Below are 24,611 nucleotides of genomic sequence, written 5' to 3' on the forward strand. Positions count from 1 at the left end.
CTTCTTTGTGAATATTTTATTCTAAAATTAACATAAATTTACAACATTCATTCAAAAAACTTTTTATTCTGCACATTTTGTTGTACCCTCTGCTATAAAAAAAAAGTCTGAAAAAAAACGAGTTTCCTTTTTTCTTAACATCATTATTTTTACCCTGACCAATTCACTTTTCACAATGTATTTGCAGGTCTCTCAGTTCCAATAAACACAACAATCTGCTGAATCAATGTCAACTTGCTGGCATATAGTTCGGATCCAAGTAATTATATCCTGTACAAGCACCTCCCGGAATAAACCCTATATAGTCTGAGTCCATATACGTGGAACTGTCTGTAGCTCTCTTAGGTTTCAATCTGTGACTAGAGTTGTGTGTCTTTGTTTCATATCCACTGGAAAAATAAAGTAACAAAGAACGTTTTTCAATTACAAAATTATGAAATCATTAGTTTTTGAGAAAAGGTGACCTAAACAAAAAATTTATTCAAGAAACTCAAATTTTCTAAGTACAAAAAGGGCCATGATTCTAAAAAAAATGCATATCAGAGTTATGGTTCTTGGTCTACTTAGTCCTCTAATGATTATAAACAAGTGTGCAACGTTTCAAAGCTGTAGCTCTTATAGTTTTTGAGAAAAGGTGGACCTAAACTAAAATTTTAACCAACGCCGACACCGACAATCAAGTGACGACAATACCTCGTAATTTTTTTTTTAATCAGACGAGCTAAAAATACTGGTCAGGTTAACTGGTTGTCATTTTAAAATTCAAACACTTAAAAAACAGTGCTTACCTAAAACAAAACATACATGTATAAACTACTTCTACATTTATACATGTATAAACTTCTATTTTTATATATAAACTAGCACTGCTTTTGGGAAAAGCACGTCTCCCACAACTGCCTAATCATCTAAACAGTAAGACAGTCTTTATATACTGTTTACTCACTACAAATATACCTTTGAAGAGTAAAAAAGCTGATTCTGGGTAATTCAAGGGCCATAATTTCGAAGTGCTTGGGCCGATTTGGCTAGTTATCGAAACTGGCCGAGGACTTATGGTCAAACACATTTTGTTCAAGTTTGGTGAAGATCGGATGAGAAATGTTCGACTTAGAGCGCGGACCAGAGTAAAAAGGCCTATTTTCGGTAATTCAAGGGCCATAATTCTGAAGTACCTGGGCTGATTTGGCTGTTTATCGGACTTGGCCGAGGACTTATGGTCAAACACATTTTGTTCAAGTTTGGAGAAGATCCGATGAAAAATGTTTGAATTAGAGTGCGGAAAAGAGTAAAAATGCCTATTTTCGGTAATTCAAGGGCCATAATTCCGAAGTGCCTGGGCCAATTTGGCTAATTATCGAACTTGGTCGAGGACTTATGGTCAAACAAATTTTGTTCTAGTTTGGTGAAGATCGGATGAAAAATATTCGATTTGTGACAGACAGACATACACACAGACAGACAGACAGACAGACAGACAGACTGGAGTAAACCAATATGTCTCCCACACCATTGTGTGGTGGGAGACACAACTACCGGTATCGCTGCACTTTTACATGTTAATACTCTTGCAACCTTTATATAGTATAAGCTATTGTTACATTTAAACATATATAAACTAGAAGATGCTTTTATAGAAAAGCGCATGTCTCCCCTAATGCATAGTTGTAATAGGCAAGAAGTCAACAGGGGACAGTAGCGAAAGTCAAAGAGACACTGATGGTTGGCTGCAATAGGGATCATTTACTAGGCATGTCCAACCATCTCGCGAAGTTTCAATATTCTGGGCCTAATGGTTCTCAAGTTATGGATTGGAAATAACTTTCCATGTGCTGGCCCCTGTCACCTTGACCTTTGATCGAGTGACCCCAAAATCAATAGGCGTCATCTACTTTGCATGTCCAATCATCCTATGAAGTTTCAACATTCTGGGTGAAGCGGTTCTAAAGTCATTGATGGGAAAGCATTTTCCAGGCCCCAGTGACCCTGACCTTTGCTCAAGTGACCCAAAAGCAGTAAGGGTCATCTACTCTGTAAGTCCTATCACCTATGAAGTTTGAAGGTTCTGGGTCAAATGGTTTTCAAGTTACTGATAGGAAATGGTTTTTCATTTTCTGGACCCTGTGTCCTTGACCTCTGATCAAGTGACTTAAAAATCAATAGGGCTCATCTACTCTATATGTCCAATTATCCTATGAAGTTTCAACATTCTTGATCAAGTGGTTCTCAAGTTATTGATCAAAAATGGTTTTCCATGTTTAGGCCACTGTGACCTTGACCTTTGATCGAGTAACCCCCAAAATAATAGGTGTCATTTACGTTGTAAGCCCTATCAACCTATGAAGTTTGAAGGTTCTAGGTCAAATTGTTCTCCTAACCAGAAACTAATCACAGTCACAGACCTTGACCTTCGACCTATTGACCCCAGAATATTTATTGTCCCTAAGTAACAAAAATCAATCATCCTAAGATGTATGAATGTTGTAAGAAAAAGCTATCCGCAGTTTAGGTGACAGACATTTGACCTTCTGACCCATACAACAATAGCGAATTTTTAGATCCTTTTATTATTACTGATCAAAAACTAAACTGTCTATGGGAGGACAGATTGATGAACCAACTAGATTTTCCAGTTCATAAGAATATATTTATCTCTTCATGTGTTTGGTGTAAACATATTTTAAGAAAATTAAAAAAAAAACATTAAATAAGTTAATCTTTAATTAACTTTCGATACCATATTTTAGAGAAATATATTTCTGCAATATGGTCCCTATTAAAGTAACAACAAGCATGAACATTACAAGAAAATTGTTAAATTATGATAGTTAATTATATACAAAAGTTAACTAACCAGTCCACGCACTGTTCACAGAAATCTACGGCGATGTCTGGAGGACAGTCAGTACAGTGCCACCTGGTGCCAACAATCGGCTCTATGTCACAACGATCACACTGAAATATTTTATCTTGTATGTTCAATATAAAAAAATTATATTATGAACAGTAATAATATAATCTTAATAATAAAAAAAAATGAAAAGGAGAACACGAACATTCAATATTAAGAAACTGAACTAAAAAAAAACACTAATAATACAGGGACAGAGATTCTGGAGGGGCGGGGGTGTTGTATCTGTTATAATTTCTGACTTAGAACCTGGAAATGTAAACAAAAACCAAGTCCCTGTGACTTTGTCCTTTCAGCCAGGGACACCAAATTCAATAGGGCTCTTCTTTCACTTGTATTCAGCTGTTGTTTCAAGTCTGAAAGCCATAGCTATTAAACTCTCTGATTTACAGTGTAAAAATCATATTCAGTCTCCAGATCACTTTGACCTTGACCTTTAACTTACTGACCCTAAATACAATAGGGATTCTGGTCAAGTGTTGCTTAGTTTCAAAGCAATGACTATAATCCAGATAGAGAAAATGTTGAAAATGCCAGTCAACAATATATTCATTCTTTTTAAACAAGAGGGTCATGATGACCCTATATCGCTCACCTGTTAGACTTGGCCTTGGAATCCTCAAGATAAACATTCTGACCAAGTTTCATGAAGATATGGTCAAAAATGTGGCCTCTCCAGTGTTGATAAGGTTTTCCTTTGATTTGAGCGGGTGACCTAGTTTTTGACCCCACATAACCCAGTTTTAAACTTGGCAGAGGAATCATTAAGTTAAACATTCTGACCAAGTTTCATCAAGATTGGGTCAAAAATGTGGCCTCTACAATGTTAACAAGCTTTTCCTTTAATTTGAGCAGGTGACCTAGTTTTTTACCCCACATGACCCAATTTCGAATTTGGCCTAGGAATCATCAAGATAAACATTTTGACTAAGATTCTTGAAGATAGGATCATAAATGTGGCCTCAAGAATGGTAAACAAGCTTTTCATTTGATTTGACCAGGTGACCTAGTTTTTGACCCCATATGCCCCAGTTTTGAACTTGGCATAAGAATCATCAAGATAAACATTCTGACCAAGTTTTATGAAGATATGGCCATAAATGTGGCCTCTAGGGTGTTAAGAAGCTTTTTCTTTGATTTGACCTGGTGACCTAGTTTTTGACCACACATGACCCAGTTTCGAACTTGGCCTAACGATCAGCAAGATAAACATTCGTGCAAGTTTGTATCAAATCAAAGCATAAATAAAACCTCTATATGGCTGAAAGGGCCAAAATACAAAATTTTGCCCCTTTCAGGGGTAGTAACTCTAGAACCCATGATGGAATCTAGCCGGTTTTATTATGACATAAGTTGTGTGTAAGAGTGGTTAAAATCGAATGTAAAATGTCACTTCTATCGTGTTCACAAGGTAAAAAATAACAAATTTTGGCTCTTTCAGAGGTCAATCAGGGGCCATAACAGTTGCTCTGGAACCTATGATCATGGAATCCAAGATCTATTGTAACACACAGTTGTTAAAGATATTTTCCAAGTTTGTATCAAATCAAACCATAAATGAAGTCTCTATATGGCTGCAAAATTTGCTATTTTGGCTCTTTAAGGGATCATAACTCTTGAACCCATGATGGGTTCTGGCCAGTTTTCGAAAGGAACCGAGATATTATGCCAATACAAGTTGTGTGCAAGTTTGATAAAAAATGTATTGCAAAACGTAGAATCTATGTTTGAACCCACATCGATGAGGGGCAAGTGATTTGAAGTCAGCGACCTTAACCACTCGGCCACATAGGCCCCCAAATACAGTGAAAGAAAATGGTACATCTATACCTTAAATCCTACATGTTCAGTAGGTGTGGCTTTATAGCCAAGCTTTTCTTTCCGAAGTCGCTTCAAGTTAATCAGTTCTTGGTATTCTGGTGTACTTCTAAGCTCTACAGGTATACTTTCATCATCCTGTTATAAAATAAAGTTTAATTTTATAACAGTATATAATTTTCAAATTACCACACAAAAATTATTTGTAAAACACATATGCCCCCTCAAAATAGCCTGCTGAAGGCAAGACGGTTTGTAATTTTGTTTGTAGTGACAATGACCTTTGACCAATGACTGCAGAAAATATAGGGGTCATCTACTTAACAGAGCAAGCATCCTGTGAAGTCGGAAGACTGTAGCTCAAAGAATTCATTAATTATTGAATAAAAACTACTTTCAGTATCAAGGTCACTGTGCCCTGACCTTTGACCTTCAAACTCCTAAAATATTGTGTCATCTACTGACCAGATGCAATCATCCTATAAAAAATAAGGCCAAACTGCTCTTCTACATACCGATACATTTTCCTCCTTATAATCGAACGTTTCTGTATTCGATACAACACTACCCTCGTAACTTTGAGAGTTATCATCATCAGACATGTACACTGGAGGAATAATTGACGTAAAAAATGTTGAAGGATTATACATCTTCTGATATCTTTGACCTTTCTGATTCTGTAAACACAATAATATTCTTAGTACCTAAAATACAATTAAAACAAAATATGCAGCAATTATAATGTCTCATGTGTTTGTATTATTAAATACTGTTGATTGCATAATATTCTCAATAGTTTTATTTTCACTAATATGTACTAATATATAACTATACTGCAAAATCCCAACACATATGAATATTTTATTTCAAAGCTGCAGTTTCCCTTATCGTTTAGCCACCTATGAACTGCGTATTCTAAAATAAGAGGGCTGGGTTCGCCCTGCATCGCTCTCCGTTTCACAGCTTGAACAGGAATAAAAAAAAATATGCCTGCCAAACTACTTTGAAAACTGACCTGCAGATCCAAAGGAGAAGATTTTCAAAGTTTTCCATATAGCCATATAGGGAAAACTAGACCTCCCATGGTAGCCAGGAATTTTTTTTGGTGTTGTTGACAAATCCAAGATGGCTTTTAAAATTTTTATAGAGGGTTACTCTGGTGAACATTTTTGTGAAATAATCTCGAAATCAGACCAGTTCTTTAGAAGATGGTATTTGAACATTTTTTTCAACTTTAGCTTTAGACAGCCATGTCTTTTGACAAATCAGAATATATGAACAATCTTGGTAGAGGGTCACCCAATAAGCATTTAAGTGAAATATTTTAAAATCAGGAACATTTAGGCGATGTTGTTAAAAGATTTTGAAATTTTTAGCTCTGGTGGCACTTATTTGCAACCAACTAGTACAGTATCAAAAAGAGTGCATAAAGTTGACCTATGACAAAAAGTGTGCCAAACGTTGAACTCCAACACAAAGTGTGCCAAACGTTGAATTCTGACACAAAGTGTGTCAAAAGTTAAACTCTTTACAAAAAGTGTGCCAAAAGTTGAACTCTTGACACAAAGTTTGCCAAAAGATGAACTCTTGACACAAAGTTTGCCAAAAGATGAACTCTGACAATATTCTTCAACTGCTTTTATAAGTCTGTATATGTTCTAAGGTGTCTTTCTTTGTCTGGTGATGCTCAAATCGAAAGGTTCAATAATAAGTGACACAAACCATTGGTCAAAGGACAATGTGTACTTACTTTTTTCTTATAAAGACCCATATTTGGCAATCTGCCAGGGATTGGCAAACCAGCATTTGCTAACTTTATGAAGTACTTCTGCACTCTACTCTGCACCTGCAAAGAAATAAATAATGCTGAATAAATCATAAATCTTTCCACAGGCACTCTTCACCACTGGAAAACTGAATGTTCAAAAGATGAACATTTTAGACGTACAAAGTCTGGTCCTTAAACAAGAGGCCCAAATGGGCTTAGGTTGCTCACTTGAAGAAAACCTTAACCATCTGACTTTGCTTCTAACTAGGTTTGGTGAAAATCCTTTAAACTGTTCATTAAAACGAAAGTTATTCAAAGGTTTTTTCTATATTTTGCTGTCACACACCAAAAATGCATAACCATCAGAAGAAATCATTCAAAGGTACTTCTATTTTAACATTGTGGCCCCTAAAAGGGCCCAAGTGTGCACATTTTGAACAAATTTGGCAGAAGACCTTATAATGATGTTACAGACCAAGTCTGATGAAGATCCTTAGGTGGTTCATGAGAAGAAGTACTTTAAAGGTATTTCTATTTAAGTCTAATGGCCCCTAAAAGGGGCCAAGTGCCCCTAAATGTAACAAATATGGTAAAGAACCTTATAATAATGCTCCAGACAAGGTTTGATGCAGACCCATAAATCAGTTCATGAGAAGAAGTCATTTATAGGCATTTCTATTTTTAACCCTAGCGGCCCCTAAAAGGGGCCAAGCCCCACCCCCTACCCCAAAATTGAACAACTTTGGGAGAAGACCTTATAATGATGCTACATACCAATTTGATGAAGATCAATCAAGCAGATCATAAGAAGAAATCGTTGAAAGCTATTCTTATATTTAGACATAGCAGCCCCCAATTGAACAAATTTGAGAGAGGACTTTGTAATGAAGCTACAAACCATGTTTGATGAAGACCCATTCAGTAGTTCATGAGAAAAAGTCGTTACAACGTATTTCTAATTTTAGCCCGTGCCCCAATTTGTATAAAATTGGAAGAGGACCTTATATAAATGCTACAGACCAAATTTAATGAAGATCCATCATGTGGTTCATGAGAAGAAGTCTTTTAAAGGTATATCTATTTATAGCTCTAGTGGCCTCTAAAAGAGGCCAAGTGCCCCAATTTTAACAAATTTGGGAGAGGACCTTCTATTGATGCTACAGACCAAGTTTGTTGAAGATCCATCCAATGGTTCATGAGAAGAAGTCCTTTAACATTTTTTTCTATTTTTAGCTCTAGTGGCCCCAAAACTGATCCATGCCAAGATGCTACTGACCAAGTTTGGTGTAATTCTGACCAGTAGTTTCAGAAGAGAAGATGTTTAAGTACAACAAGAATTTGTAACAGAGTTACCAACGTCCCCCGCCTAAGGACATTTTTCACAAACATACTGCATGCCAATACAGCATCTTGGCATGAACAAAAAATAACAAGAGTGCCAGAATGTCACAATATACACCCGTCATGTAGATGTTTCTGTATAAATTTGGTACACAGTAAGCCAAAACAATGACATATCCAATTCTAACAACCAGGTTAAAAAGTTTCAAGAATAAGCTATTTATAGTAGCAACAAAGGGAAGTAAGTTTTGTTTTTCTAAGACCACAAAAAAAAAATTCCTTACCAGGAAGAGATACCTTAAAATACACCCAAAATTTAAAAGTAACATCTATGTTGTCTATGTTGATTTTTCCCTACAGTCAACTATAAAAAAGTTACAATATAAGTTATTTATAGTCACAACAAAGGGAAGTTAATCTTGAAAAAAAAGTTCCAAAAAAAAAAAAGTCCACACAATAATCCTTACCAGGTAGCGATAGGTCAAAATACACCTACAAATTGGATATAACATGCATGTTGTACTACAGAAAAGTAGTCTCGATTTTTCTCTATGGCCAGTAATAAAAAAGTTACAATATAAGCTTTTTATAGTAACAAAAAAGGGAAGTAATTCTAAATTAGGGACCTGGTTCTTAGGCATGACACTCCGACTCATGATGGTGAACAATTGTGCCAAGTTATTTCAAAATCCCTTCATGGATGGCAGAGTTATGGACCGCACACGAAGTGTGACGGACAAAAGGAAGGAAGGACGGAAGGACGCAGCCCATTTATATATCCCTCTTTTTTTCTTCGAAAAAGGCGGGGGACATATATTGACGCAGGATGACAGATGATGGACACTGGACCATCTACCCATACTAATAACTCAGCCTGAACTAAGTTCAAGTGAGCTAAAACACAAACATCAAGTTTCACGTAAGTCATCAAAATTATTTGTGGAATGAACATTTGTTTTAAAATTTGATAGTAACACTATCGGTGTCTATAAAATAAGAAACCTGTATAGGGGTTCTATTTCCCAGTGCTGTTGCAATTTTCTGAAACCTTTTAGCTTCCACTTCCTCTGGTGGATATTCTATGAGCAATTCTTCAAGTCTACAAAGCAAGAAGTTAATACCACATTTAACATGAAAATACATTAAAGATACTAGTATCCACTGCCAATTTTTCACTTAAGCATTTTATTGTTAGATATTTACTTGAAATGTAGAAAATACTCATCAAATACATTTAACTTAAATAAATTTATAAATTAATTGTACATTTACAGCAGTATTTATAGCTAAATGTTATGCAGTAACAGTCTATCATTAAAAAAAACTTCCAGGAGAACACATTTATACCGTGGTTAGCTATACGTGTGTTTAGAGTGTACTATATTAAACCTGATGCAAAGATACAGAACACACATGAAATACTGCCTATCTGAAAATTGTTCTCATCAACAATACTGAACTTGTATGCTGGACACGACTGATTCTGTCTTAAAAGTTTGCGAATAGTGTAGATCATGATCAGCCTGCACATCCGTGCAGTCTGATCATGATCTGCACTGTTCGCTATTCAGTCAGTATCTTTTTGGTAAGCACCCCTTTTAACAGTTAATGGTACTGTCCAAATTGAAAGATGGACAAGTTCATTATAGAAATTTAGCAGGGTAAGGGTTAAAGTGATCACATTTGAGGCCTGACTTAATGAATGACTGGTGGACAGATTGCCGGCAATTTCGGCCCCCCCCCCTCACCTTCCTATCCAACCCTCTTCCCCTCATGATAATATTAATGTAAAATAAGAAACTATGGAAAAGGAATGGATTGATAAGTCTGAATTATTCAATTACCTTTTCTGTTCCTCTGGTGTCCATAAAAGGTTGAATGTCTCTGATTTCTTTTCTGTCTTCACACGACCCCGAATAACTCCCTCTGATTCAGTTTTTACAGATGATTTTTGATCTTCTAAACCTAAAATGTTTAAAGAATAATCATAGTGCAAAATCTGAAAGCTAAAGGTTAAGAAGAATGTATATTAAGTGTTAATACATAAAAAATAACAACTAACAAGAGGGCCATGATGGCCCTATATCACTCACCTGAGTACCATTGCTCTTAATGATAAGATCAAGTTTTGACATAGATCACATAGGCATACACATTAAATATCATCAGGATAAATATTTTCTTGTAACAGTCCCTTTTGACCTATGGGTCACATACTAGTCAGGGCCAATCTCCATACCAAGTTTGAGGGTCCTAGGCTCCAATGCTAAATTTTTGTACTAGCATGACTATTCCTTACCCTGGAAGACTTAAATAACATTTAAAACCAATCTCATTAGATGCTTCTGAGGTATATTCATTTACATAAAATAAAGGGAGGTAATTTGTCATAAATTCAGTCAAAAGTTATCTACTCTGACTGTCTGAGTCCATCTGATGGCATAAATGACATTTCAAATCAGTATCTTTATTGGTTACTGAGATGCACCCACTTTAATTTGAAACGAAGGGGGTAATTTGACATAAAATCAGTCCATAGTTATCTACCCTGATTGTCTCAGTCCAACTAATGACAATAATGAAATTTCAAATGAGTCCTATAAATACTTACTGAGATAAATCCATTTTTATTAAAATCAGGGGAGGTAATCAGATATACAATAACTCCAGAACATATGATCCAGCTTGTTTTCCAATCCATGTATTTGACATGTAAAAATTTGTTGTACATGTTATGTGTATGTTGCTTAAAAAATAATAAAATATTGTTTAAACTAAACCAATCTCATTAAAAGCTGCTAGGTATATTCATTTACATAAAAAGTAAAAGGAGGTAATTTGTAATAAATTCAGTCGATATGTATCTTCACTGATTGTCCAAGTCCATCTGATGGCATAAATGAAATTTCAGATCAGTATCTTCATTAGTTTCGGAGACATACCAACTTTAATTTGAAATAAAGAGAGGTAATTTGACATAAAATCAGTCCATAGTTATCTACCCTGATTGTCTGAGTCCAACTAATGACAATAATGAAATTTCAAATGAGTCCTATAAGTACTTACTGATATAAATCCATTTTGATTAAAATCAGGGGAGGTAATCAGATATACAATAACTCCAGAACCTATGATCCAATCTGACAGATTCATCATGAAATCCAAGATTTATTGTTGTTGATGATATTTTGCAAGTTTTTATCAAATCAAACCATAAATGAACTCTCTATATGGCTGCAAAAGCCAAAATAGCAAATTCTGGACCTTTAAGGGGCCATAACTCTGGAACCCATGATGAGATCTGGCCAGTTTGTACAAAGAACCCAGATATTATGCCAATACAAATTGTTGCAAGTTTGATTAAAGTTGACTGCAAAATGTTGTCTCTTTCATGTTCACAAGCAAAAAATAGCAAATTTTGGCCCTTTAAGGGGCCATAAGTCTTGAACCCATGATGGAATCTGGCCAGTTTTCGAAAGGAACCAAGATATTATGTCAATACAAGTTGTGTGCAAGTTGTATTAAAGTTGATTGCAAAATGTTGTCTCTATCATGTTCACAAAAAACAAAGACAAATATCAAACAGGGAATGCCACGTACCAAAATCACAAGCCAACAATGGCAAATTTTGGGCCTTCAAGGGGCCATAACTCTGGAAATCATGATGGGATCTGGACAGTTTTCGAAAGGAACCGAGATATTATGCCCATACCAGGTTGAGTGCAAGACTAATTTAGTGTGATTAAAATCAAATACAAAATGTGGTCCCTATCGTGTTCACAAGGAAATTGTGGACGGACGGACGATCACAAAAGTTCACCCTGTCACTACCTCACAGGTGAGCTAAAAACAGAAGGGCCTGACACAGGATCGAAGTCTGTCAAATGCAGAAGCTATCAAGTCAGCTGGTAGAAGGTCAGTGGCTATACGCAAAAACCAAAACCACTGCACAAGATCTTCATCAACCATTAAGATTTGGAAAATACATAATCAGACTGTAGGCATACAAGATAACATGCATGGAAAAAAGCTCAATCTTTTAGCTACAAAGAAAAATGGATTTTTTTCTTTAAAAAAGTGTTTGTCATGTTCGAATGAACATGCCCATCAGACGATAATTAATCTGAAATAAAACCAAAGTAAATAATACTTGAGATATTATTTCCTTCCTTCAACTGTTTCTTCAGTCTAGTCATGTGTCTGTGCGTACCAAACGAGGAGAAATCCAGATTACTTGTGTATTTCTCCCAGCTGATTTGTGGAAGCTCAACAATCTATAATAAATAGAACTGTAAACTATGATCAAGATTATAACACAGGAAATTGTGAAATCATTTAACATTGTCGGCATTAAACTTTGAGGAATTGGCCAAACGGATTTTTTGTAGCTATATGAATTTGTGAATTTTACTTATTTGTGGTGAAATCAGCAAAAGAAGTCTTCCATATATGATATCACAGTTACTGTATTCAATAAATGTATACATGTATATATAAGCTATCCATGCAGTCTGATCATGATCTTCACTATTCGCTATTCAGCCAGTATCTTTTTGGCAAGCACCCCTTTTAACAGTTAATGGTACTGTCCAAACTGGAAGATGGACAAGTTCATTATGAAAATTTAGCAGGATAAGAGTTGAATTGGTTGTTGTTGAAAAAATGTCAGTTTCCATCAGCAACCAAATATACCCATAATTCCCTAATAAGACAAAATTCTCAACTACCAACTGCTGCTAGAAAAGCAAACGCATACCATTCCATGTGAAGCATGTACATTTTGTAGTAAAGTGCACATTTTTCAATGTCTTGTTCGATAATGTGACATATATATGTAAACAATCATAGCCTGTTGAATACTGTTACATCTGAAATGCTCTTTTTCTTTGCGAGTCCAAAGATTTATGGGAACTGGACAGCGTCAGCTATATAAAGTGTCATCTAAGACCCAATTGGAATTCAACTACAGAGATTCCTTTAAAAGAAGATGGAAGCTGAAAAGTAGTGGACAGGGCAATCTAGGAGTTCTCCCATTTATATGCTACAGGAAAAGCAGCCAAGGCCTTGGTCTAGACTAATATTACAGGCCTGGGGTAGATTGTGCACCCCTCCCCACACCATCCCCAATCGGGCCTTTAATGAAACTCCTGCAATTATAACTACTGCAACTTTTTTATACTATACATTTTGAGGTTTAGGAAATTTCAAGTCCTGTCCTCTCTGCAGCTTGTCCACAAACTGTATCGGGTCAGTCAATGCCTCTTTCTGACACTCGTATAACTTGTCCAGATCTTTCACAGCCTACAAATCCCGAACAGAATTGCTGAACCATGTGAAAACATTTTATCACTTTAGAAAATGGAAATCAATTTCATTAAAACAAAATAAATATAATTATGAATTTATGCAAAAAATCCATTCATTAGGAAAGGGCCTATCAAAAAGCACAAAATTTGATATACCTCCTTAAGATGTTTACTTCGAATGAAGAAAATCCTTAACTTTTACTAAATATATAAAAGCTACATCAAGAATTGAATGTCATACAATAACAATCGATTGTTAAAAAAATGCAGCTTTTTAGTGGCATTACACAATGTATACTATGTTTAGCTATACATGTTTAACTTAAATGTATACTTTTTAAACCTTAATGTCCTTATGCATATATTCCTGTTCATAACATAAACGTGTTGAATATTTCATATTTTCAAACATGAATTTTGGATCTGATAATTATACCTTTAAACCAAAGTCCAATAAAGAGAAAATCTTATTTCATTAGTTTAAGTTGTCTTATAAATGGATGATATTTACTTGAATCCTTTGTGCTTCTAACGTTGCTATTGCTCGAAGCATCATTTGGTAGTCATGGTTACCCTTCAGTGCAGTATGGTCAGACTCAAAATAGTAAGTCTCTGATTCTTCCTCTCCTGTATCTGAGTCTTCATCTTTTGAATTAAACAACGTTAATCCTGATTGGTCAATTGACTGTAACATGTCATCTGATTGGCTAGTTCCTGGAAAGGACTGGTTTGTGTTTTCTTCAGAACTCATTTTATTCTTTATAATAAATGTCACTATTTATTTGACTGGTTCTTCAGCTGTAAAAAATACAAAGTAACAGAACTTAATTGTACATGTGTATCTTAAAGATAAAGAATTAAAATCAAAATATTATCAACATACTGTAGAATCTGGTAAATAAGCACATATTCGAATACAAGAGTGCCAGAATGTCACAATATACGCCCGTCACAGCAAATTTCTTTACTCCAGCACCTGTATTTGCAAATGGAATTTTAATTTTGTGGTTGTTTAGTAATCATTGTAAGTCTTTTGTTTTTCTAAGTCCACAAAAAAACTCCTTACCAGGTAGAGATACATTAAAATACACCTAAAATTTGAAAGTAGCATCTATGTTGTACCACAGAAAAGTGGTCTTGTTTTTTCCCTATGGTCAATTATAAAAAAAGTTACAATATAAGTTATTTATAGTAACAACTAAGGGAAGATAATCTTAAAAAAAAAAAAAAAAAAAATCCAAAAAAAAATTGCAAGTCCACACAAAAATCTTCACCAGGTAGAGATTGGTCAAAATACACCTCATAATTGGATGTAGCATGCATGTTGTACTACAGAAAAGTGGTCTCGATTTTTCCCTACGACTAGTAATGAAAAAGTTACAATATAAGCTATTTATAGTAACAACAAAAGGAAGTAATTCTAAAGAAGGGAACTGCGCATGACACTTCATCTCATGATGGTGTACAATTGTGCCAAGTTACATCAAAATCCCTCCATGCATGAAGAAGAAATGCTTCGGACAAAGTCATTCTTGTACCTGACCTTAGGCCTCTAAGTGTGACCTTGACCTTTGACCTAGGGACCTGGTTCTTGCGCATGACACTCCGCCTCGTGGTGGTGAACATTTGTGCAAAGTTATATCAAAATCCCTCTATGCATGAAGAAGAAATGCTCCGGACAAGGTTTTCATTCTTGTATCCGTTGACCTCTAAGTGTGACCTTGACCTTAGACCTAGAGACCTGGTTCTTGCGCATGACACTCCGCCTCATGGTGGTGAACATTTGTGCCAAGTTATATCAAAATCCCTCCATGCACGAAGAAGATATGCTCCGGACAAAGATTTCTTTCTTGTATCCTTTGACCTCTAAGTGTGACCTTGACCTTAGACCTAGGGACCTGGTTCTTGCGCATGACACTCCGTCTCATGATGATGAACAATTGTGCCAACTTTCATCAAAATCCCTCCATGCATGAAGAAGATATGCTCCGGACAAAGTCATTCTTGAATTTGACCTTTGACCTCTAAGTGTGACCTTGACCTTAGACCTAGGGACCTGGTTTTTGCGCATGACACTCCGTCTCATGATGGTGAACAACTGTGCCAAGTTTCATCAAAATCCCTTCATGCATGTAGAAGATATGCTCCGGACAAAGTCTGTGGACACCGCCCGCCCGCCCGCCAGGGGCATTCCCATAATACGTCCCGTTTTTCAAACGGGCGTATAATAAGCGCATATCAAAAGTAAGAGCATACGGCCTTACTGTTATTCCGTATGGGATAATAAGCGCATGTCATGCCCTTACCATAATTTTGTCTCGAAAGTAGGCGCGTATCTGATTACTGGTAAAGAAACAACAGATGCAGCAAAAAGACGTAATTAACGGTATTATACCGTGATAATTGTTTATCATAAATACAGGTAACAAGTGTTCTTACCTGTTGAACAGCCGATGGGTGTTAAAAGATTTTAACGTCTATTGTCTGATAAAACGATAATTGTTTATGATAATCATGCTTTTTGAATAGAAAATGTTTTCAGTAAATGAAGGTTAAAGTTTGAATACCAGAAAAGTTGTTTGCGTTGTCATAACAGTTTGTCATTCTTTTGTAAATATGTGAAAAGAATATGGACAAAATGCTACAATCTTAGTGTTAATCAATTTTTGAATGGTCCGAGAGATTGAACATTATTTGCAAATTATGTAGTTCATTATGCTTTCATTATGTATAAATACTGTAGGCCTATGCAATAAAAGGAAGTAGTTCACTGCGCACGTCCATGACCCTGTTTTACTTTCGTTTTCTCAATCAAGGTAAGCACTGTCAATATTCCTAATATATAAAAAAATAGGCGCACACGGCTTGTCTGTAAGCGCATATCAAATATAAGCACATAGTTTTGACTAAAGTATACGCGCATAAAAGTGTCACTAAAATTATTATAAGCGTATCAACTTATTTACCAGATTTTACAGTATCACATTAGTGCAATGTATACGAAGGCAAAATACAAAAAAAAAAATCATTAAATGTATAAATAAATTGGAAATAGAAGACCTATAAATAATGTTTATATATTCATTTTCAGATATACTTTTCCTGCATGACTCTAACTAACATCGTAATTGTCAACATCAGCCAACTTATACAAACCCCTTACCTACCTTACATATCTCAAAAAGCAAGGAATTTCGAACAGAAAAAAGGGTCTTACATTTTAGGTGTTCCAGTGTTCCTGGATTCTGTACCAGTACAAATCTGTTCTCCACAAGTAACTGCCAATTTTCCCACATGAGTCAGAGTTGGAGGAAGTGTGCAAGAACTCTAAGTTATTAAGCAAGTTCTGAAATTGGCTGAAAGACAGTTACTGTGACCAAGTTTGGTGAACACTGGAAAAATCACTGGGACAAAGTTTTGTGAACACTGGAAAAATCACTGTAACCAAGTTTTGTGAACACTGGAAAAATCACTGTAACCAAGTTTTGTGAACTGGAAAAATCACTGTGACCAAGTTTGGTAAACACTGGAAAAATCACTGTGACCAAGTTTGGTCAACACTGTAAAAATCAGCTAGAGTCAGGGAACGGACACTGTTAGTTTTAGCAATTTTGATAATTCTAGGGCAGAAACTCCAGACTGACTTGGATTGTTTGAGTTGTTATCAAACTTAGCCAAGATATTATGCCAATAAACCTTGTAACATAGTATGGTGAAAACTGGTTAAGAAACACTCAAGTATGACAGCACACAACTTTAGCTGATGCTGCCTGCCACCCTACCACCCACCCAGCCGGGGACATAATTCATGAAATATTGGTGCTAGACTTATTGCCTTAGTGTCCTATGTTGTGGAGGATGATGAGGAACAATCTTTTTAAATTTGAAGCAATTAAAACAGAGATGAAGTGCACCGACCAGCTTTAATGGAAGCTTATGTTGACTCAATGGAGTGTAGGTAATCTGTCTAAATACTTTATATATAGCTGAGCTGAAAGAGGGCATAATTCATGAATATTGGTGTGAGAGCTATGACCCTTGTGCTATGTGATACGGGTGATGTTGAGGAAAAACTATTTTAAGTCTGAACCAAATCAAGAGAGTAGTTAGAGATAAAGTGAAAGAACCTCGACACTGTAACCAGAAAATTGTATGCTTATAGATGCAAAATTGAGTAGTTTAGCTCTCCTTTTATGTTATACAGTAGAGCTGAAAATGTCAACTCAAACATCAGATCTCATTTTGCACTAGAAGTTTATGACATTTAGCTAACCTGTTAATTGTGGCGGAAAAATTTCAATCCAATCCAGCGCAGAAACAAACAAATAACAAAAACAATCAGTGTACTAGGTATCAGCATAACATAGTACAAAACAGATGTTGTATCCATATCACATCTATGTTGTTTTGTGCTGAAATAAACAATCATAAAACAAGAGCTGTCACTATTGGTGACAAATGTCCCCGAAGCATGCCCAAGAATGCTACAGTTGTCTGCACAAAATATGCCAGAATAGGCTAGGTATGGATCAATTTGTGACCTTGACCTTGACCTGAGAGACCCGGGTCATAAGCGTGACACACCTTCACAATATGGTTAACATTTGTGTCAAATTATTTTCAAATCCCTTGATAAATGGCAGAGTTATGGACCAGCTAAGAAAAAGACCATGTTAACCTTTGACTTCTAAGTGTGACCTTGGAGCTAGGGTTCTGGGTCTTGCACATGACATATTATTTCATTATAAGGAACATTTATGCAAAGTAATTTTAAAATCCCTTCATTGATAGCAGAGTTATGAACTGGACAAGAAACAGACCATGTTAACCTTTAACCTCTAAGTGTGACCTTGACCTTAGAGCTAGGGGTCTGGCTCTTGCACAGGACACATTGTCTCATTATGGGGAACATTTATGCCAAGTAATTTCAAAATTCCTTGATGAATGGCAGAGTTATGAGCCGGGTACCTGTTAACCTTTGACTTCTAAATGTGACCTTGACCTTGAACCTAGGGGTCTGGGTCTTGCGCATGACACATCATCTTATTATGGTAAACATTTATGCCAAGTTATTTCAAAATCCCTTCATGGATGGCAGAGTTATGGACCGAACACAAAACAGACCCTGTTTACATTTAACCTCCAAGTGTGACCTTGACCTTGGAGCTAGGGGTCTGGGTCTTGTGCATGACATGTCTTGTTATTATGGTGAACATTTATGCCAAATTATTTCAAAATCCCTTTATTGATGGCAGAATTACAACCCGGACAAGAATTTACATGGACGCACGCACGGACATGCCACCGAAATGAAGGAGGGGGCCATTTTCTTTGCTTATTTTCTTTCGTTGTATAGGGGACCCTGACCCTATAAACTATTGTTAAAGGATTGAAGCTATTGTTCTCTTTTGTCTCTTAACAGTTAGATGGCCCTCTCTTTATTTAAAGTTGCTCGGACTCATGCACGCACGGACGGACAGTGCGATTTTAATATGCCCACATTCGGGGGCATAAAAAGACTGATTGGCATTCTTTTCTTTCCTGGCATTTGAGTTAAGGAGTGGTTCTATCTAGGTAAACCTTAGTCCTTTTGACACCCAGCACTTTCTAAACTGATAAAACATTTTGCTGTCAGAGTCAGACGCCAACATAGAATTTAATGGTCTGATTAAATGTAATTGGTACATATTTTACAGATCTTGCCAATATGTCTGTTCCTGAAAATGATTGACCATTTAATACTGTGAAACTAGCAGGAGGCAACATAACCTTGTGAGGTCTATCCAAAAGAGACCCTATGCATATCATCGACTAAGGACGGGCAATAAATCTGGTCATGGCTATGTAAAATCTCAAATAATTGTGCATAACTTTACATGCTAAGTATATATTAACAATTGATCCGAAAATGTTACAGAACTCTAGACTTTTTGAGATCTTATGTGTGGGAAAAACATTAAATTTTGGCCCTTTATGCATATTACTTAATGCAAAGGGTCATAACTCATTCCTTCCATCTAGTGAAATGATAAAATCTCATGTTAAATAACTATTCCAAACTATTTTCTGACTCTAGATTTAATACTTCCTTAGATAATGTATTTAAGCTGCAATAAAAAGAAACAGCACTAAACTTTTACTGTAGTTTCATTTCACCATGTCAAACATGGAACACTCACAAATCAAGTCTGGTAACAAACATCATAACCAACATGGCAGAACAATATACTGTAGGCACACTTGCATGAATTGGCAGGTAGATTACAGGGGGTAGGGTAAAGTAAATGGCAGGCAATATTTAGTGCATTATTTAAGGAACTGTATTATGTGCACAATAGGTCGAGAGAACCTAGGTGTCACATCTGCTACATTGATAGCTGTCGCAGATGACAGATTACATTATTGAAGCTTTTGACACTCCGAATTTTTCAAAATGCTTAGAAAATGAAGAAAACTGTTGCAAAGACAGGCATCAGGATTGCATTGTCAAAATAATTTAACAATAGTTTGCTTCACAATTTTGGCAGGAAACATGGGTTAAGGAATATTCATTTAGTGCAAAAGAGATATAAATACGGATATTGTTTGAAGTAAAAATAGGTAGTAGCCAAGGAAAACATGCAGGTTATTTAGTAATAAGAAAAACCTCATGAAAACATGGTACTGCTATTTAAAAGGAATTTATATAAACTTCCAAGTATAACAAGAGCTGTTGGAGGACAGCAACGCTCGACTATTCAACAGCCTTGTCAATTGAATGAATACAAAAGTCGAAAAAGGGGCATAATTTTGTAAAAATGCAAAACAGGGTTATGGAACCTGCACAGTGCTTATCAGCTCATGACAGTGGACAAGTGTGTGAAGTTTCAATTCATTTCCATTAATGGGTACTGAGATACCAGCTTACATATTAGAATTTAACTAAAAACTGCAAAGTTGAAAAGGGGCATAATTTTGTAAAAATGCAAAGTAGAGTTATTGAACCTTTGCACTGCATGTCATATCATGACAGTGAACAAGTGTGTGAAGTTTCAATCCTATCCCATTAGTGGATACTGAGATACTAGCTTACAAACAAAAACTTAACCAAAAACTGCAAAGTCGAAAAAGGGGCATAATTTTGATAAAATGCAAAGAAGAGTTAAAAAATTATGGGACCTGCACAGTGCATATCAGATCATGACAGTGATCAAGTGTGTGAAGCTTCAATCCATTCCTATTAGTGGATACTGAGATACCAGCTTACATACAAAAAGTTAACCAAAAACTGCTAAGTGGAAAAAGGGGCATAATTTTGAAAAAGAAAGAGTAGAGTTACGGAACATGCACAGTGCATGATCGTAACAGTGAACAAGTGTGTGAAGTTTCAATCCATTCCCATTAGTGAGCACTGAGATACCAGCTTACATACAAAACCTTAACCATAAATTTATAAGTTGAAAAAGGTGCATAATTTTTTTAAAAAGAAAAATTGTTATGGAACCTGTGCAATGTAAGTCAGTTTATCACAGTGAATAAGTGTGTGAAGTTTCAATCCATTCCCACAAGTGGTTACTGAGATACCAGCTTACATACAAAACTTAACCAAATCGGGACGCAGGCGCGCGGACGCACAGGCGAGTCCAATAGCTCTACTATTCTTTGAATAGTCAAGCCAAAAACTGAAGGAGAATAGGTTCCTAACATGTTCTGTCTCCGCTATAAACAGTGAAACAATATCGCAACTGATAAATACAAAGTCTCAGGCGGTCGAAAATAGGTTGTTTGGCTACGATTACGGTACCGTAATCCTAGCCTCCAGTTCAAGGATTAGGGAAGTTCCGTATTCGTAGACAACCCTATGAGGAAAGGCTAGGATTACGGAAGTATTTAGGAGGCATCAAATGTATGTTAGGACAGGCATGAATGTTATTGTAAACTTATTTGTTTCACTTAAAATAGCGACTTTTCTTTCATGCCTGCCCTATTATTTTGTGTTATCGACCAGCCATTTTGGGTAAGTATAATCTTAAAGAAACAGGCGAAATCAACACCCATTTTTCTTTCCAAAACCATACTTAATATAATACGTTTTTTAAATCATATAGAATCGGGTGAAATCAGCACCCGTATACGTTTTTGTATTTCGTTTTCGCTATTTTAAGTGAAATAAGTAAATTTACGACATCATTTTTGCATGTCTTAACATATATTTGATGCTTCTTGAATACTTCTGTAATCCTAGCCTATCCTCAAAGGGTTGTCTACGAATACGGGAATCTTGGACGTTTCGACCCCAAGACATTTCAACCCCAAAATTTAATTTTCTTGGACAATTCGACCCCAAAGACATTTCGACCCCAAGACATTTCGACCCCTCAGAAATAGTTGTTTGTTTTCATTTTATTTTTCTTCCGTTTTGCATATTTTACAAAATATGAATATATAGATCTACATAAATATTCTATTTTTAAATTATATAAACCGCGCTGACCGGAAAGGACCGGCCGTATGTTTATTATTGGAACTAATTGAATTATTTCTTCATGTTTAATTTGATAATTTAAGAAGAAAATTAATTAATTGTAAATTAATTATTTATTTGAGATATGATTGAATTCTATCATAAACCCTAAAAATACGATTTATTAAAGAAATATGTGTTCATTAGAAAATTTTAGGACATGGAAATTCCGAATGCACAAATTTCCAGTGCGCACGCCGATTTTCAATCAGGTACAAGACGTAACGCGCAAAAGTATTTTAATTTCCTTTTGAAAAATAATAATTTATGATATATATGTTTGAATTCTGTCATAAATCACTTCAAAAATACAATTTATTGAAGAAATACGGGTGTATAGTGTATTTCGGTTATGGCAATTTCCCGCGTGGTCGCCGAATTTCAATGTCTTATAAAATCGTTTAGCGTTAAGTAATTTTATTTATCCTTCTTAAACTTATTATTTATATTATACACGAATGATTTCTGCAATAAACCCTACAAAAAATACCATTTATTAGTAAAATAAGGGTGTTTTGGTAATGGAAATTTCCCACGCAGTCGCCAAATTTCAGTCTCGTATAAAGTCATTTTGCGTGAACTTATTTTATTTTCCTTTCGTATTTTATTCATTTATGATATATACGAAATTCGTATTTTATTCATTTATGATATATGTGATTGAATTATTTAAAAAAAACTTCAAAAATACCTTTAACTTACAAAAAAAAAACAGGTGTATTCCCGTGTATCCCAGTTTTTAGGTGGATTCCGGTTTGTTAAAATCATACTTTTAAAATCATACTTTAAATGACGTGTATTAGCTAAAATATTTAATATAGAAAAAAGTAATACGGCTGCTACATTTTACTTACAGATATGAAATATAATAATAATTTTTCCTCGTTTTTAACAGAACAGTACTCACATATTCTTATATTTTGCAGTAACGGGGATTTCGTGTTTGATATTTTACAACTGGAAGGAATGTCGTTCATAGAAAAGAAAAGAGCAGTTTGTAAATAACAAAAATCATATTCTGTATTCTGTAAAGCAAATACTGTGCAAAAAATGTGTGCGTCAAAATCGCTTACGAAAATAACATTGAATGCGAAAATAAGCAATATGTTGTTTAATTTCCTATTGTTTTCTTTACATTTTCGCCCAAATTAAAGATAATGTTGACACATGTTTCTAAATATCCGATGTCACCACAATCGCTTAATTGATTGTTAATTGCAATGCGCACTGCAGATAAATATACACGTGCTGACTATATCAACAAACAATTAATCAAGGTGTGATAATCCAATCAAAAGATCAGGTTTTTCTGATTATGATTTTAAATATCAATATAATGAAGATGGTGACATCTTAAACTTCTTTGAGTTAGATTATAATTATTAATATTTGGTTGATTCCATAAAAATGAAATGCAATTATATCTTTCACCAAAAAAAATAAAAAAATCTTTCACCACCACAAAAAAAAAAAAAATAAATATATAAAGAGGTATTAAAGGCAGACATCCCAACTCTCCCGATCCGATCGGGTTTCTCCCGATTCTGGTTGTAAAACCCGATCACCCCGATCAGAAGTCTCAATCTCCCGATTAAAAAAAACAACAACAAAACAACAACAAAAAACACAAAAATTATGAAATAATCCACTTCTTTGCGCCTATCTGATACTGTATCACTACTGACGAGTCTGTAAACAACAGCTTTCAGATATTTTCGCACCTTATTCTACCCGTGCTGATTATTGTTTATTACACGATTTAACAAAGCCAGGTGTTGATTAATGTGTCACAATTGAAATTAAAATCCAGATATTAGATATCTAATTAAATTCAATCAAATTTAGATTAGAAATTATACTGGCTTTACCTTTTTCTGTAACTTTTTGAAATCGAAAGTAGATGGTCACCGAGTCAACCTGCTAGGTTTTAAGTACAAATCAAAGAATTCTTATACAATTACAGAATGGCCACTGCAATTTAAAAGAGCATAGACACAAGGTTGGACTGGACAGTAACCCTCATTGTGAATGTGGTGACCCAGAATCAGTAGAACATTACCTTCTGGAATGCCCAATTATTGAGAATCACAGAGAGATAATGAAAACAAATTTGCATCTCAGAACTGGTATATGTAATCTGGATCTCAAATTGTTACTTAGTTCAGGAGAAGACGACCCATGGAAAGACATAAGACCCGTTATATTAGACGAACTTACCCATATAAATGCTTAAATGTAAAAGTTTAATTTCAAAACACTACCTGAGAGACATTTACATTGTAAGACATATTTACCGGAGATCGAGACGACAACGATGAGTTATTGCGGCCGGAAGGCCTCGAAATCAAGATCAAGAAAAACATTTCTCTTGAATTATTTTGATAAGAGGAAATGTCATGGTAAATTTTAATATCACTTACTATCAAATGATGTTGAACTGTCTTTGCATCATAACAATTTGTCAAACACATCCTTTTAACTGGAGATTAAGTCAAATCTACGAAAGTGTAACAATACCCGGACATTCAATTTTGGATAACAGAATTTTGATCAATAAAAGTATTTGAGCCAGGGGTTTTAAATACTGGTTGACAGGGATGAGAATCAAACAGTAAATTTTCTATTGCTTGAACTTTTATTCTTTTAGCTATATACATTTTGTTTTTACAGTTCTAACAGCTGTACTGTTTGTCATGTAAAATTCACCTGGGGAGTCTTCTTTCCAACAAAAGAAATAAAAGTGCAGGTTTAATTCTCAGTGGTGTTTTGAATTTAGACATAGTGCTTAAAGTGCCATAACTATTAAATTTTGCACAGAAGGCTTCATGTATTATTGTTACAAAACATTAAAAATGCATGAATAATAAGATATAGACAAGTGAATTTTTTTAAGACTAGTGATTTTATAAGGGCAAATAAGTTTATATTATCATTAGATTTGTTAAAAGCTTCGTTATCATGAAC

General features: G+C 35.2%; 1 protein-coding gene across 3 annotated transcripts in view; it reads right to left on the reverse strand.

Moving 5' to 3' along the window:
* Positions 1-24,611, reverse strand: part of LOC123553303 (ZZ-type zinc finger-containing protein 3-like) — a 26,608-nt gene continuing 1,997 nt past the window's right edge. Inside the window, exons 2-12 of one of the 3 annotated variants that reach the window (XM_053525103.1) lie at positions 17,418-17,556; positions 13,656-13,942; positions 13,023-13,139; positions 11,989-12,112; positions 9,683-9,803; positions 8,841-8,937; positions 6,480-6,575; positions 5,245-5,406; positions 4,742-4,867; positions 2,855-2,955; positions 1-389 (exon numbers count right to left, since the gene is read on the reverse strand). In XM_053525103.1, the coding sequence (XP_053381078.1) occupies positions 230-389; positions 2,855-2,955; positions 4,742-4,867; positions 5,245-5,406; positions 6,480-6,575; positions 8,841-8,937; positions 9,683-9,803; positions 11,989-12,112; positions 13,023-13,139; positions 13,656-13,895 (1,344 nt within the window). In that variant the 5' untranslated portion in view covers positions 13,896-13,942; positions 17,418-17,556 and the 3' untranslated portion in view covers positions 1-229. Of the gene's footprint in view, positions 390-2,854; positions 2,956-4,741; positions 4,868-5,244; positions 5,434-6,479; positions 6,576-8,840; positions 8,938-9,682; positions 9,804-11,988; positions 12,113-13,022; positions 13,140-13,655; positions 13,943-17,417; positions 17,557-24,611 lie in introns of all 3 variants that reach the window. The other 2 variants (XM_053525101.1, XM_053525102.1) reach the window with 2 other exon arrangements.

Source organism: Mercenaria mercenaria, chromosome 15, assembly GCF_021730395.1.
Source record: "Mercenaria mercenaria strain notata chromosome 15, MADL_Memer_1, whole genome shotgun sequence".
NCBI lineage: Eukaryota > Metazoa > Mollusca > Bivalvia > Venerida > Veneridae > Mercenaria > Mercenaria mercenaria.